At 42.4% G+C, this 17,500-nt stretch overlaps 1 protein-coding gene across 2 annotated transcripts in view; it reads left to right on the top strand.

The window, feature by feature from the left end:
- Nucleotides 1-8,606, top strand: part of LOC121698913 (fibroblast growth factor 14) — a 70,913-nt gene extending 62,307 nt beyond the window's left edge. For both annotated transcript variants that reach the window (XM_042081424.1, XM_042081425.1), the window contains exons 4-5: nt 7,249-7,447; nt 8,197-8,606. In XM_042081424.1, the coding sequence (XP_041937358.1) occupies nt 7,249-7,447; nt 8,197-8,339 (342 nt within the window). In that variant the 3' untranslated portion in view covers nt 8,340-8,606. The remainder of the gene's footprint in view (nt 1-7,248; nt 7,448-8,196) is intronic.
- Nucleotides 8,607-17,500: the final 8,894 nt, after the last annotated feature.

Below are 17,500 nucleotides of genomic sequence, written 5' to 3'. Positions count from 1 at the left end.
TTCCCCGTTAGCCTTCCCCCGCCGAGGTTTGAGAGGCGGCCGGCAGGCTGGCCGAGACCCGCTATTATCTGGAACGTTCCGCCCTAATATGGCGCCCGTGGACAGACAGCGAGGTGTTCAGGGGAGGGTTGAGCGGCGTTTCGCCAGCAGGAGCAGCAAGGTCAGACGTGGCTCTGCAGGGACCCCCCAACGCCACTAAAAATAGACAATTTTTTTCCCTTCTATCCTCTCACACAGCTTCTCATTTCCTGGAGAAGGTAGAGCGGGTTACTCCCGCACTAAGACAGAAGGTGCAGTTGTAATGCACAGTGCAAGACAGATGGGCAGGTGTTAGAAGGGGTTAGAGTGTCTTATACCCTCATGCTGTGATCTTGAGACCAAACTGGTCCCTGTCACAAACACTTCACTCTCTCCCAGTAGAATAAACACACACACACTCTCACACACACACACACACACACACACACACACACACACACACACACACAAGCATACACACACCATGTACACAGCTCTTACAGTAGGGGGATCCCCGATAGACTCCCTGCTGAATGTGAATGTCTTGGGAGCGAGTGCAACATCACCTAATTTCATAAGATGGCCCCTTCTGTGAACACCAGACATGCACCACTGTGGGTGGGGCCCGGCCAATCACTCATATTAACCCCACGTATGGCCACAGCATGTGGTTATGAGGGCATTACATCAAATTGATTTGTTCAAAACAGCGCTGTGGAATCAAACATCAGCGAGGGTGTCAAGTATGCTCCTACAAGAAGAGTATTTACAGAATATTTAATGACTGATGTTACACAATGTGTTTGATAGTCTGTCAACAAACAGTGAGTCACATAACTGTTTCCTGTAACATCCTCCTCCTATATATATTCATATATTTATTGAAGTTAGAAATGTAGAAAAAAAACACAACAAACCATGGATCCATACTTTGTTTGAAATTTTAGGATGCCATATCCAGTATCAAAGTTCAACAATTAGATGTTAGAACTGTGGATGTGTTACACATAAAACAAACACAAAGGATGAAAAGCAGTCCTCTTTTTATGTTGGTGTTACATATATATTTCCACCGGTACAGTATATATTTCCACTGTATTACACCCTGTAGTGGTTAGGTCTCCACCTCCACCTTTTAAAGGTGCAGTCAGTGACCGTACGCGATTTCAAGCCCATAACATTTTTTGTCAAATTCAGCAATCATCTCCCCACAATCCGTTGTGAAATAAAACCCGGTCTCCCGGTAGGGAGCCCAGGCTCCAAAAACTGTAAAAACTGGTGGGGGCAGTCTGCCCTCCAATCAAAAACGAAACCCTATGTGTAGTTTCTCTGGAAATACTGAAGGAAGGGGTGAGCTACCTCTCTGGTGTGTTTCGTTTGATCTTTGGTTAACCCCTTTACGCAGATAGGAATTCCAGCTTCATTTGGAACGATTTGTACTTGAAGACTTTAAGATTCTTTATCTAATGTTTTACATGCAGCACATTGGATATTAAGCAACGAGGGTTTAAGGAAACATTCCGAATATTAAGACGTTTGTAAGAGGGACTTTACGAACTACTTAGACTTATGATGTTTTTCGAGAAACTGGGCCCTCAGTTGTAGACTCATCTGCCATCTTGCTTGTCTGACCTGGCTGCAGTAAATGATAAATGGCCCCAATTACTCTCCTGAGGCGCTCGGGAGCATTTGTTCCTGTTGTTTCTTTTATTCTTTCCCTCTCTACTTGCAGTGATTAATCTGGGCCTATAAAGCAGCGTCCCATTCACAGTCAGCAAGCCGCAGTGCAGTGCAGACATACCCACCTTCACAAAACAACAGAATTGGGGCCTAATAGCTGCAACCTCGTTGGCTGCTCCAAATCTCCTCTTTTATGGAGACGGATATTTATTGCTGGCACTCCCTGCAGGGAAGACCTTTTTTTATAGGAGTTTTCATTTTTTTCCTTTTGCACAAGTGTGACAGAACAGCACAGGAGAGCTTGCTATTAAAGTCATAATACAAAGAGTAGAGCATTCAGATCTCACTGGAACTGACCGACAAAAGAGGAAAAGAATGTCACATCTCTCGTCTCACATCTTGTCATAGAAGCTAATTCAAGTCTTCACCTTGTAGAGACGGTGTTCTGCTTGTGCTGTCCCTTTCATGTTTTCCTCCTGGTCACCGTCACCCAATGAGTTCTGCATGTCGGTAAATTGCATTTGGTGCACTGACTTCTTTGATGTGAGGGCCGTGCACGGCTCCTGTTGGAGCTGTGGCGTCTGTCGTGTAGGCAGCCTCACGCTGCACCTGTTCTTTGTCAGGGTGCAGCTCTCTGTCGACGGACATCAGAGAGAGGAGGCCGCACTGAGGGTCACACTCTCTCTCAGGCCTTTTTGAGGTCAACCTCAAACAACAGCTGGCCGGAGCAGATCAGACCCTGATCACCACATTAACTCATTTACTTCATTTAGCTGTACTTTTAGTTTATCAGTGCTTTCACGTAATTCATTTAGCAGTGCTGCTTATACAAAGGGATTTGCTGTTTGGTACAGGTTCACGTATTTTTGGGACCCATGAGATTGGTTGTTTCTAGCAAAAAAGAAACAAAGACAAACAAAGGCCCTGAGTAGCCCCAAGCTGCCTCAGATGTGGACCCAATGACTGTAAAAGACATTGGGTTCCTAATGTCAATGCTGGGCAAAGTGCAAAGTCAGTCTATGAGTAAAGTTCTCGTGCAGAAACTAACAGCATAATGTGGCACATGACAGCTTTTAGCTGCATCACCGATGATTGTGCTTGGGATCTTGCTCAAGGTATTAAATTTGCAAATAGATTTTGTACGAGAACATTCTACTTCAAGATCATCATAACACATTGTAGGATATTTCCTTCACCTCAGGTGAAGTTGTTGCCAATTAGCCACAGATTTTAGCCTGTAAAATCTCCCTAATGCCTCTTGAAATTTTTAGGAGCTTGGGTCTTGTCTTCTTCATTAGCGGTTCCTAGCTCATAATGAGGGGTAGCAGAGTGCAGCCTTGTGCGTGAGAGTTCCTGCCTGCCAGTTAGCTTCCTTTTCGTTGGCGTACTGTAAATCTGATCTCTTACTTTGAGAGTAAATTCATATTTATTCATCATTTATATGCATTATATTTCTCATGTATAAGTATCATACAGTATTTAAAGGTCTGCTCTTGACATTTTTCACACAGACCTTTGTTTTCTCGAGGTCTGTCAGTAAGAAAAAATCAGTGTTACCTAGCCTGAGTTGCTGCAGCCAACAGCTAGCCAAGCAGCTACAATGCTACACTTTGGGGGCATCTATAAAATCATGAGTTTTCCTTTAAGTATTTAAAGGATTTTGTTTATCATATGCTATGTCTTTGATATTTGAAGACATAGTAACCACTCAGGTGTAAAGGTAGAAAGTGTTGCTCAGTTGCCCCTTTGAAACTTTTTAGTTTGTAGAGGAACAGTGTAGCTGGAGCCTGGAGCCTGCAGTCTGGGTTGTGTGTGCGCTGTTGCTGTCACGGTGTCGCAGAAGTCGCAGAAGGAATTAGTGGCTGTGGCTTTCATCCTCCTCTTGTGTTTACGCTGCCGCTATCTCCCCGAGGTCGTTAGTTAGTGCGCTGGAGGAGTTCGGTGTTAGAGGTGCTCCCAAACAGCCAGCACTGAGCAGCTCACACAGTCACCTCCTCAGGGACGGCACAGAAGAAAAGGGATTTCCCTTTTTCTTCCTTCTTTCTCTCTCTCCTTCTCTTTTTCTCTCTGTGATTCTTTTTCTCTTACACTCACCAGTGTCGGAAAAATGTTGACCAATTTCCCCAAGGGATGTAGGTACACATGGTTCAAAAACTGTGGAAATGTCCATTACAGGTCAGTCTCCCAAACTTTTCCCAATCTCATCATGAATTATATTCCTATCACAGATTAGCAGTAACAAACCAGGATGGTAACTAGTAGTATTTATTTTAATGAATGTAATACGTCAAGTCAAGTCACTTTTATTTATAGCGCATTTTTATATACATGTACAGTAATAAGCTATCACTTAGCGCTAGCACTGTGCACTGTAGCCATTCCTAATTTTTATGCCATTTTTGGGACATGTGCTGCACAGTGTCAAATGCAGTGATGGCTTGTTAAAGAAATGAGAGATCCCACACATGGAAAAAAATGAGACAAGATTCTCTTTTGACCATTTCAGCATTGCAATTCTAGTCTTTCCCATGTACTATATGTGCAATGGAAGACAAATTAGGACATCTAAGAGTTATATAATTGCTAAAGCCATATAATTACCTTGTTTGGGATAATCATGAACAATGGCTCTTGATTAGCTCATTTAAATGCACACTGAGTATCTGTGGTGCTGAATATTCACCCTTCTGTTGGGCTGCCTATAGCCCTGGCAACCCACTTGCCTGGTGAGATGAAGCCTAACGTTACGCCCAATAGCAGCAGACATTGATCGAGTTCCTGGAGTGCTCTTGGCGTAGAAAGATGGGCATCCCTGCTGGGCCTGACTGCTCTCCTGAGGATTCGTTCTCCCCAGATTTTTTTTTTCTCCCTTTTGACTTCTTCTGTCTTCTATTCTTCAGGGACAATCCCATTCTCGGTACTAGTTTTTTTTTCTGTTGAAGGTGGAAAGCTACATGGCAAAAACCTACTGTACTCTGTGGCGCTTTTAAGGCCTCTGGTTGATTTTGCACAGTGGTTTCGCGACATGTGTCTTTCCATTATTATTTTCAGTCCAAGTGTGGATTGATTTTCAAAGCCTTCAGAAAAAAAAATTACATGGTCGCGGGAGAATTTTCTGTTGTCCTGCAGAGTTGTGTGATGCAAGCGCATGCACAGTGAATTGTACGTGGCGGTAAATTTGCCAAATTGCACATCCCCTCTTGTTGAACCCCTTTTCCCACCAGTGTTACCGTGGCAACCCTCCACAAAGACGTACAAGTGCATGTCCTTTCATGTGGCAAACTTACTGAATGGAATATCAATGTGGGCTCAGCAGCAAGCCAGTCTTTATCTTGGACTTTCTTTCTTTATCTCTCTCTCTCTCTCTCTCTCTCTCTCTCTCACACACACACACACACACACACACACAGATAAACACTTACATATTTTTTTTACGCATTCTGTTCGATATTGCTCATGTTGCTCCAGTGTGTCCTCCCCAGAGGTTTGACAGTGGCCTTATCCTTAAAGAGATCATTATCTGTCATCAAAATTATTTGGAAGCTGCAGTCCATGATTCAGACCCAAAACATGGTCCATCTCTCATTTCTGTCATTTTACGACAGAGTGCTAAATCTTAATCATCTCATGTCAAGCTCACAATTTGTATTACATGAACAGTGCAGTGATGTGCGGTGAGGTCATTTGCTTGTGACCGTATCAACCAGTTACCAACCAGTATCAACCAGTTATGTTTCACTCTGGTACATGGTAACATAGGCCTAATGTTAGAGATTAAAAATCACCCAAACTAAACATCTTTAACATATTTGAAATAAGTTACTTAGACCATGGAAGGTGAGGACATTCGAAGAAGGGATCTAGAAACATAGACAGTGATGGCAAGAGACACGGGCATATTGAATGTGCTCAATTCCGTTTCAATGGGATTGCACAGATGAGAGGCCTAGCATGTCTGTGTGCAGCTGAGCTTAAATTTAGTATTATACAGAACCATACAGAACTTACATTCATAACAGATCAGTGGGGAAAATTATTTTAGTTCATATTTTTATTTTAAGTCTTGTAATGTCTTTTCATTAAAACATATGACAGCTGAGGTGCTACCTCCCTTGACTTTAATGAAAATGATGTGTTGTCTCTGAGTGGAGCCATTTTCTCTCAGAACATAAATTAGGGCTGTGTGCAACACCTTTTAAACAAAAATACTCAGGAGTTTCCACTTGTTATGGTGGACATCAAAGGCTGAAATTTTAAAAAGCCCGACAGGCTGTTGTTAATACTGTTGATGTGTATTGTCAAGAGGCACCATTGTTTATCTTATTTTTAGAATGAATAATTATCATATTTATTATAGCCATTCTTATTCATTTATCCACTCTTCTGGACAATATGATAGTAAAGCCCTTTCTAATATAAACAGGATACCTCATACAACCTGCTGTATCTACGTTAGGATAGTGTCAATCACCAGCACTAACCTAGCCTGACCACGCCCGCCTAGATCTCCTTTCAGGGAGTAGTCTAGTCTCTCTAGTCTGGAACAGTACACCATAGTTCACTAGCGTTTTCATCAGTTGGCAGATTACCTGCCCAATCAGTGATGAGAGGGGATGATGCTATAGTTTAGACATTGAAAGTGGCTGTGGTAAACAGTAGTAGCAACGACTGCAAACATGAAAAATTGCAATCGGAAGATTGTGTACATTTATTTACAGCAAGGCTCACATACATTGTTCCCTGACGATGCCAATGCTGTTTATTGTCAGTTTGTAAAGTTAGGTAGATAGTTACAGTAGGAAGTAACGTTATGAATCCCTGATCAATGTGATTGAAATCATTATTCCAGCCTAACCAAAGTTAGTGCAAAGTCTATGCCCATTGCCATGTGAGTGCTGGAAAGGTTTCCCAATCGTGAGTGACCAGACTCTATTCACTTTGTGAATGAGTTTGGTTTACCAGGCTAGCACTAACCATGCTTTACATTAAAATATAGCAGGAAAACAAACAGAGGCTTGTTTTGTGAAAGTAAACATCTTCGTCCAGAAGTGCTAGCATGTATTGCAGAGATGCTCTTCTCCTTCTCCTTCTTAGTATGATTTATAATATGATTGTTTGTGTTTATGAAATATACATCCCCCATAATCATCCCCCATTGTAATCGGCTCATTCACTCCCTCACTCTCCACCTTAAGCTTGTATATGGTGAACATTCTGGCCCATAATGGCTGCCGTACATCACCTAGGTGGGTGCTACACATCGGTGGTGAATAGTGAGGTTCCCCCTTGACTGTGAAAAGCTTTGAGTGTTGAGAAAAGCACTATGTAACGTGTTGTAGTTGTTGTGCAAATTTTCATATTTATATTGTACTGGGGATGTGTTGGAGCAGAATTAGCTTTGCCACCTTACAATAGGTCAGCCCAGGTTCGATCCCCGAATCCACCATTGTGAGTCCATGTCACTTTGAATAAACACGTCAAACACCGATTACTTTTACACATAAAGCATGATGTAAATGACTGCTTCTTTTGCCCCCCCCCCCTTTTCAGGAGCTCTTCACGGCTGAGTGCAAATTCAAAGAGTCGGTGTTTGAAAACTATTACGTCATCTACTCGTCCCTGCTCTACCGACAGCAGGAGTCCGGCCGCGCCTGGTTCCTTGGCCTCAACAAGGAGGGCCAACCCATGAAGGGCAACCGGGTCAAGAAGACCAAACCTGCTGCTCACTTCCTGCCTAAGCCCATAGAAGGTGAGGGCCACTCACAAAAGGTTTCATTGGGCCTGGGAGAGTTGGGAAAATGCCTGTGTGGAAATGAGAGCATGGTGGAATATTACAGTTGAAATGGTGTTTAAGTATTAATGAGTCAAATTCCTCCTGTAGTCTGGACCTAATAAAGCTTTGAAAATCTTTTGGGTAAAGTTACAGGTAAATTATGCAGTTCTAGTAGTCTAGTAGGTGTAGTCTGGTTTGTATCTGTCTCAATTCCACACCAGACACCTAGGCTTTACCAGTATAAAGAAATAAAAGAATATAAAAGAAGAAATAAAAAAATTAAATGAACGTCTCTGTTGGGCTCTTTGGGTGACAAGAATGTTCAGATGATATGGGATAAGCCTGGCAGAGAAGGATCATTAGAATAAGAGTATACTGTACATAACTATTTGTGTCAGAGCAAAAGTTGGATTTGGATTGCCAAAATTTTGACTGTTCAATTGTTAATAACTTTGATGAAACCATGCAGACTTTACTTCTCCATTTAGGTTTCAACTTCCTGAAATGACCTGAACTGTTTGTGATAACTCATGCTGATTGTTGAGTGTGACACTGTATAGAAATGGATTTGTCTTGAAGATTTACACACAGTAGGTACAGGAAGAGGCCAAGATACAGTGTCCCACTACCTCTGTCACTTGAAACCACTTCTTTGTTCATCAGTGTTATTAGAGGCAGTAAATCACTCTCAGTTTTACCCCGATGTGCTCTTTCCTTCCTCCCAGTTGCCATGTACCGTGAGCCATCCCTGCATGACGTGGGCGAGGTGGTCCCGAAGGCCGGCGTCGTGCCGCCCAGCAAAAGCACAAGCGAGCCTGTGGTGATGAATGGAGGCAAGCCCGTCAGCAAGCCTGACAAGGAGACATAGCCCAGCCCTCCTCCTCTCCTCTCGTGGGAACAAAAGGGGGCCGCTTTGCACGGGCCCCCCTCTCCTCGCAAGGACTCTCTCTCTCTCACTCTCTTGCCCCTGAGTGTCAGATTCAAGGGCAAACAACACCCCTAAATACCCCCCCCCCCCCCCCGTGCCAAAAAAAAAAGAAAAGAAATTCCTCCTCGACTTGTCTCTCTTCCAGGCACTTCGCCGCCAGCTGAATTGAAACAGAGAGGGGGGGCACAAGGACCGGGGTTCAACACAGTAAGGCAGGGGGAGGGTAGAGGAGGAGGAGGAGGAGGAGGAGGAGGAGGAGGTGGAGGAGGAGGAGGAGGAGGAGGTGGAGGAAGAGGAAGAGGAGGAGGACGATGAGGGGGGACAGCTGGGATACCAGCCTTACAGACTATGTCACTGGAATGCCCTATGCGATATGGAATGCCTTTTTAAATCTCTTTTGATTCTGATTTGGTTTTTGGTTTATTTCGCTTTGTTTTTCTTCTTTTTCCTTTTCGTTTCTGTTCGTGACAATCTTCTGTGAGAATGATGCGATTCCATCTGCCTCACCCAGCGGCTTTGCCTGTGGAAGGCTGCCAACGACTCTTCTGGCGTTTGACTCACTGTTGCAGCCCGTTCCACGCCATTTAGGACTTTCAGTTTGTCGCTCCCGAATACCACGGCACACCAGCAATGGTCTGGAGAGATTGTTTGTACAGACACAAATCAAGATTGTCATCTATTTTCTATGTACGTATGAATGTTTGTATGTATGTGTGTATGTATGTTTGTTTTCCTCTTTTGGTTCCTGCCTTCTGTTTACCCTTCAGTCCATCAAGTATTTTTTTTCCCAGTGGTCAAATCGTTCTCTGTTTGTTGTCCTCTGTAATAAATGGCATAGGTTGAAGCATTTCATTCCTTTCCAGAAACACACGCAGCAAATAAGGAGATGGGATGCCAATGCTCGCTTCCTTAGACAAGTTTACAGTGATGGAATTGGAGGGCAACCATTTTTTGTGAACGATGTAACGATGAGCTCTTTCGCTCTGTGTGTTAGTTTTACAAATGACAAACACCCTGCGCAAACATTTGCGTTGCGGCAAAGGCAAATCTTTCTGTAGGGTTTATGCAAGCTGAATTTAGGTGTGCGTCTAGACACGGGACGGCAGTAACCTGTTGGCACTTTAGGCCACTTGGGGTGAGCTGGGCTCCTGAGGAAGGACCGAGCACATATCAGATTCACCGCGCTTTTTATCCGCTTTCGCCCGTCTCTTTTCACGTGACGAACACCTCAGACCAAATACCTCATCTCGGTCTCTGACGTTATGGGGGCCCCTTGGGTGTACGTTCACAGTGCGTCTGTCCATCGACCAGTGACCTGTTCCTTCTCCCCCTGCTGATGCTGGGGCTCACTACATTCTTAGTCGAATGACGCCGATTGTCTCAAAAGCATCCTTGCGAATCAAACAGATCTTGTGGATCTTCTGCCCTGCGTCCCTGAAGCAGAGGCTGAATGTACATAGGCGTCATCATTCAGGGTGCTTGGCCCCGTAGATGTGTGTGTGTGTGTGTGTGTGTGTGTGTGTGTGTGTGTGTGTGTGTGTGTGTGTGTGTGTGTGTGTTTGTTTCGAGGCCGAGGTTAACGTCGCGTCATGTCTCCCGCACCCTGATTTTTTTCTTGTAGCAGCAAGGGTTTACAGGCACACTAAGTAGCATGGAGGAAACTGGTAAAGAAGATTATACTTGTAGAAATAGCAAAAATGATAAGACAGACACATATGCAGGATATGTACAGAGCAAAACGAAGACTATTTTTTAGTTTAATTGTTTTCTCTTTGGTTTCTGTCGCCGCATGTAAGGATGTCTCTTGAGCTGTAGCTAACAATCTGGGTTTGGCAGAAGCCCTTCTGTGATTGGGTTTAGGGTGCTTCTATTTCAGTCAGTTTCCAAAATGGAAGCAAGAGTAGTAGGATGACTGATTGAGATATCGATGTTTGGTTTGAAATATCGATGTTTATGTATTTTGTCTCTGCGTTCAGGTTGGATGTTACTGTCCATCAGATCTTAGAAACAGTCTGCACTGAAATAAGGTGTTTCGCCAATGAGTTTTGATTCAGAGTGAATTCAGGTACTGAACAATGTAGCCAGGCAAGTTTGAGCTACATAAACTTCATGATTCACATTATATATTTTGTTTGTATTTGTTCTAAGTTTTTGTTTCTATACAGTTGCCTGGAAATATACCATTTTGAGCCACTTGAGAATCTTAAAAGCCTTTTTGTCAAAAAGTTTGTATTAATCCTATATATGATCGACAATGCTAAAGCTAATTAATTATGTACGATTTGACATTTTGCTACATAAATAACTTAACTGACTTAGATAATGTTGTTATGTCAGAGATATATTCCAGACAGTTTCCAAAATCAAGCTGTTTTTAAGTATAGCAAACTGGGAGCATACAAATTAATGGCAAACCTGCTGTTCAAGAAACACGTTCATGCTTGTACATTGTCATGTTAACTGCAATGTCTGGAGTTTTTATTTTGGATGATTCACAGCCTTAATGGAAAACATTAACCTTTCTTTGAACATGGTTGAGCATGTGATTCTTCTAGGAGACGTTCATTTTACTGGAGAGGAATGTTCAGCACAGCACTTTGTTAATGCTTCCTTGACTGGGCTGTACAACACATTATTTAAACAAAAATATCTCTCACACACACACACTGTTTAATGTTTTGAAGTTGTATTGAAACAGTTGGGCTGATGTTCCCTGATTGATGGCGTGAGAGATTCTTCTGGAAGTGTGCACACCCACTGAATCAGGCCGTTGTACCATACACCTTGCCCAGCTAAACTAGTCCATAGAGGACTGGATTTATTTTTCTAAACAGACTGCTATTTAAATGTACTTAACTCTCAGCTCTTGGTTTTCTTCTTCTTCTTGGTTTTTATCTATCCTTCCCCCGTTTGATTTTTTTCTTTTGTTTGTTTTTATTTTTGTTTTGTTTTCTTTGTTTATTCTTTTTTCGTTTTTGAATCTGCATCCACTGTTTGTTCTTGTAAGTCAACACTCTCTCTGGTGAGAACCAGTTGACCTAAGAGAAATGATGTATTTTTTCTTGTCTTTTCTAACTTGTCAAAAAAGAAAATCCTTCCAACAGGAGATCTCTGTTATTCTCTGATATACGTCCTTCTCTGGGGCTACTTCCCCGTGGTTTGTCTTGTCTCACCTGTTGCATGGTAGGGGGAAGGTACTTGGGTCCTGCATGTGGTAGGCTATATGTATCAAAACAAATGAAAAAAGATGAATAAGTCGGTATGTACCGCATACTTTAAATACAGTACATATATGCAAAACCAGTTTGTCAGCACTGTACAGTTTATGTCAATCCATTGTATACACAGAGACAACATATTGAATAAAACATTTATATAAAGGCTCAAAGGTTTTCGTCAAGCATTGTTGTTCATTTTATTTACTAATAATGCAAAAACTAATTACTCACAGTAGAAAAAACAAAATGGGATACTTGACATCAGATGATATCAGGATCGGGCAAACGAACTTGTAGTGCTGTAAAATAATGGCTCTGTCATTGAAATGCAATGAATATTTAAGCAATAGACATGACCTCATGAGATTTACTGTTTTTATATTGAATGCTCATTAGGTAAAACTCATGAAGCACGATTCTGATTCAAAAGTTCAGAAAGAAACCTCACCTCAGTGAAGCACTGATTTACCTTACTTGGATAATCTGTTTGCAGACAATCTATAGATATTATTAACATACTGACACTCTGTTTAGTACAGTTTATGGTTAAAGATTAAGTATTGGATTTGATTAAGGTTATGTTCAGTGATTAACCATTATACTAAATTTGAATCCTTGATCTCTGATCTCTGTGGTCTCTATGGTTGTACTATCCAAGTAAAGTGTCAACATCTACTCTTCAGTGCCATATCATGTGTTCTCATAAGAATTAAAGGTGCTCTAAGCGATGTTACACAGTTTCTAAGCTATGGCATTTTTGTCACATACTGCAAACATCTCATGATGCACTAGCTGCCTGTCCCCTAAGTACACTGTAGACAGCCTCTGTAGACAGCCCAGGCTCCAAAAACGGCAACAAAAACAGCCTGGTCCTGCCTGGACCATGAAACATAACAAACTGTTCCAGTCAATCACCGGCAAGATGCGCGTTCATGTCATTTTCAACTGCATGGGAGGGAGGGGCGAGCTAGCTTGCTGTTTTGTTTGAAATGTCAACAGAAGTGACGTTACCCAACCATGCTTAGAGAACCTTTAAACATGCAGACATAGAAGTATGCTGTTATGGTGTATAACGGTAGCTTGAACCCACCTGCCTACTATTTTGGCTCATTTTCATTTCACAGAGATACTAGTCTGGCTCCTCTCAATGCGTTTATGTTTCCATCAGCCAGCAGGATGGAGGGCCAATTAGCTACGAGAGGAGGTGACGTTGAGTGTCGAAAAGACTGTGGTAAACGGTAGTAGCAATGCCTGCAAACATCAAAAAATTGTTGTCGGAATAATGTATACATTCATACAGCATAGGTAAATACATTGTTTCCTGACTGCTGATTATCAGAGTATGTAAAGATTAGGCGAAGTAAAGTTAGAAATCCCCGATCAATGCTATTAGTTAGGTGGGACCAATGATTTCAAAGTTAACACACACATATCACGATGATGCTAACGCTGGAAACATTTCCCAATTGTGAGTACGGTTACACTTTACTGTAAGGGTACATGAATTATCATGAATTCATGCATGAATTAATTCATTATTTATGCATTACTTACCTTTATATTTTATGAATCATCAGGAATTGACATATAAGTTCAGTATCTCATTCATGACCTCATGCATGAACAACACATCAACTAAGACATTAAGTATGGTGGGTACATCATTTTGATTTATGATTTCTTAAGCATGATCATCATGATTACATGAATTTAAAGTTAATTGCTCATGAGCTCATCATGTCTGTGGCCCCTCAACTAAAGTGTTGAATAATGACATGTGTTTAGAGAACTGCAAAGTTGTGTTCAAATCAGAATTGAGAATTGAATGATCATGCTTAAAGGGGAGGTTCAGGATTTTGGACATAGGACCTCATTTCCAAGTAAGCAAGTGATATTTATCAGTGGAGACCGTTTTCAACACGTTTCATCCAGTCCTTCTAATTGCAGAGTTCGCAGGTGCTAGGCTAGCGCAAGTCAACGGTATGTGCTAGCCTGCCACTAAAAACAGTCTTACCCACTCCAAAGTACACCCAAGGCATATAAATATATATATATAAATATCACACTTGCTTACTTGGAAATGAGGTCCTACAGTATGTCCAAAATCCTGAACCACCCCTTTAATAAATCATAATTTATAATGATGTGGCCACCATACCTAATGCTTTAGGTAATGTGCTGTTCATGTATGAGGTCACTAATGACAGACTATGAACTCGTGAATTCCTGATGATTCGTGAGATATTAAGGAATGAAGTAATACATAAATCATTAATTAATTAATGCATGAATTCATGATAATTCATGTACCCTTACCATAAAGTGTTACCGTGAGTACCTAGACTCTCTTCACGAATCTGGCCATAAAACAGGTCTCAGTGAAGTGTGAGTACTTGTGCCAACTATAGTAGCTACATTCGCAGCTGGCATATTTGAAAAAAAAAAACATTGCATGAAACTCTATTTACCATTCATGAAGCACTCTTAAGGGGCTTTTAGCTACAGCCATGTGAACTGCAGAATACAATGCAGCTTGTGTATCTTTCATCAGCATCCTAGCAAGGCACACATAATGCATGTTCTTTGGTCAGAAATGTTTGCATGTGTACCGGTATATGATTTATGGTTATTATGGCTTTGTTAGAAACAGATGCTGAGAATTCCTGACAGCTGCATTTATGCTTCTCTTAAAGGTTGTATCAGTGATAGCGGGGATACGTCACTTCTGTTGATGTTCAAACAAAACAGAGAGCTAACTCGCTACTCCCTCCCCCCTCCCTCCCGTGCAATCTAAACGCGCTCTAAGGATATTGGTTGAAACACTTTATTTTGCTTTTGAATGGTTGCCAACCCCTGTTGGCAGCTATTGTTTTTGTGTGCAGATCTCAGAGCCTAGGCTGCCTACAGAGACACGTTTTTTTGACGGCCTGCTTATGGGGCAGGCAGCTAGCAGATCGTAAGGAAAGATTAGATGAATGTGATCATTTATGTTTGGGCCTTTTTTGGGCCTAAAATCGCTGATACAACCTTTAATGCACCAAGATATCAAAACATCACAACTCTGTAACAATGCCATTATCTGAAAGCCATTTTCACAATGCAACAATCATTTGTCTCGTCTGTTTCCACACTTATGCCAAGCTGCCTCATAAATTAAGAGTGATGTCCCTATACCCAAGGTGTCTTCCCACAATGCAACTCTCAAACAACGGAAACAAATCTGGCTCAGATCTGGCTCTCTTTCGGGTCACCTGACACCTAAAGTCATCTATTATTGGAGGTCATTTCGCTAGGCATTCAACCATGGAGAGAAATGGTCTCTTTATTGTAATCATAGGAAGAAGACGATCATTCAGAATGGCATGAGAAAATACAAAGAGGGTCTTGGTCAGATGGATCATCATCTGTTTGGATGTAGTTTACTATTTTTGCTTTCTTTCTGGTGTGTGGGGTGGGTGTTAATGACTGGCAATATAAGGACATGATCAACTGCCAGCTGACCCAAATGACGTTAATGTCACTTGTAAATGAAAACCACCTCCATCCCATCAGGAATCAGGAAGTGTCACTCACTGACACCCAAATGTTTTGCAGAGGTGTGGGGCCTGGTGCTATTCCTCCGCTGACATTTGAGCAGCCAGAGGAAACGATGCCGCAGGCTTCGTCGTCATCCTAATAACGACCTTCATGAACATCATTTGTCCTCGTCATCACTCGCTAAGTCACAGGTGACCCCAGGGAACAAAATCGCAAGGTGAGGAGGACATAAAACTGGGCATTAATCTTTGCAAATTGTTCACACAGAATGGAGTGTTGGCACAAAGGAGCTCTCAAATTTGAAACCCAAAAGGGCTAATGCCCAACCCTCAAAATGTGCTGGATTAGTGGGTCACTGTTTCTTTTTCTCTGTCGACCTGAAGCAGAACTGAAGGCTTATTCACCAGGCAAGTCATTAACCTGAAATAGAATGATGCATGCTCATACTCTGTTACAATTCACCATTTTCAGTTTAGATTAATTAGATTCATTTACATTTTATATGGTCATATGGTCATTTGAAAGACAAATCTGGCCTTCAGGTGATGCCATATGTGTTTCACTGAACAGCTGAAACAGTAAATGTAGTCCAACTATGTGTGTGCCCACATATCTCTGATCAGTCACTTTGATGAGGTGCAGTTAGTTACACACCTAGTTACACAGCTCACCTAACAACTGCACCACCCAACTTGCTACTATACGATCCTACAATGAGGGATGTTAGAAAAAAAAAAAAATTATTCGCTTCAGACACCCTTCATATTCATTCTGAGTGTGTATCCTGGAAGACAGCTCCAGTATAATAAAATCTCAGGATGCTGGGACAAGGTGGTGATGGTTGGGGAAGGGTGGTGATGGTGGTGGTGGGGGTGGTGTCAGCCAAAGGAGGCCCTGACAGAATACCTAAACACATCACATCTAGATAGATGGTGTGTGGTGTGTGTGAGTGTGTGTTTGTTTGGGGGTGGGGGGGGGGGGGGGGGGGGTAAGTGAGGAGACGTGAGTGAAGCGGGTGGTCTAGGGCCTACCTCAGCCCCCCTACCTTCCCTCCCTCCCTCCATCTACCCTCGGCCCGGACGCTTGAGGGGGCGGTGAAGCGTGACAGATCGAGCGTTAGCCCGCTCGCTCGCGCGCTCGCGCGCCTCCTCGGGCTGGGCGAGGGCTGTCTGCCTGTTGTCACGCTCGGGGGAAGATTGCCTCGGAGACACGCACAGCGAGGGGAGACAGAGAGTGGGGAGAGGAGAACCTGATTGCCCTCCACACAATCAAGAGGACTTCTAAGCCTCTTGACAGTCCTCAAGAGATGCCTGTAGGACATTTGTGAATTATCTGTCTTTTCTGTTCTCTCTCTCTATCTGTGTTTCTGTGTGTGTGTGTGTGTGTGTGTGTGTGTGTGTGTGTGTGGCATGCACCACTATAAAAAGGGTTGAGGTGTGTGAAAGACAAATTAAGCTTGACAAGGACGCTTGTGTGGTCAAGGATAACCTGGCAGTTGCAGGTCCTGGTGCTCGTTAAAAAAAATAAATAAAATGCAGCTCCTCTTATGAGCACCAAACCCACTCTTAACAGTCCCATCCATAAACCTTATCTAAACCACTGCAGATGCACTTCAGGCGCAACAGTCCCTCTTCCATGACCCTCATGACATTTCATGCCATTTATCTGAACAACGACGGTAAAAGCTGAGATACTCTTGAAACCAGTTCCATGTCCCTCAGACCGTTCCCAGTAGTGGATAACAATACTGGACATGTTGGATTAACTAATACTTGGCACTCTGACAGATATGAAATGGGCATCTAGATGGAAGTTCACATGTGTGTGTGTGTTGGGTTGATGGAACTAAATAGCCATCCCACCTACCCATATGCTTGACTTCTCAATATTACAGGGCCATCTCAATATTACAGGGCAGAATGTGATGTGATCAGGAAAGGCTGTGAAGGGCTAGCTGATGTCATGTTTTTGTATTGCCTTGACAATCAGCAGGGCTCATAGCCATCATTTCATTCAAAGGTTGCCTAGTTACACAATAGCAGGCTGTTAAATTGGATTGTCCCAGCATTGACGTAAACAGCCGTGGCATCTTAGGGAGCTGAACAGACCTCTGGGAATGCATCAACTACACAACAGAGCACTGAATAAATAACCAACTGAATTCACTTATTTAATTAAGTAATGTGGACATCGTTTGCACATATATGAAATATGTTTAATCAATTCAGCATTTCCCGTTCAGTTTACAAAAATTATTCATGCCTTGATGCAAAACACAACTAATTTCAATGAGATCATTTGAACTGAGTTGACATGACACATTCAGTACATTCCACTTCAACATCA

The sequence above is a fragment of the Alosa sapidissima genome, chromosome 23 (assembly GCF_018492685.1).
Source record: "Alosa sapidissima isolate fAloSap1 chromosome 23, fAloSap1.pri, whole genome shotgun sequence".
Taxonomy (NCBI): Eukaryota; Metazoa; Chordata; class Actinopteri; order Clupeiformes; family Clupeidae; genus Alosa; species Alosa sapidissima.
This window is presented reverse-complemented; position numbering and strand designations above follow the sequence as displayed.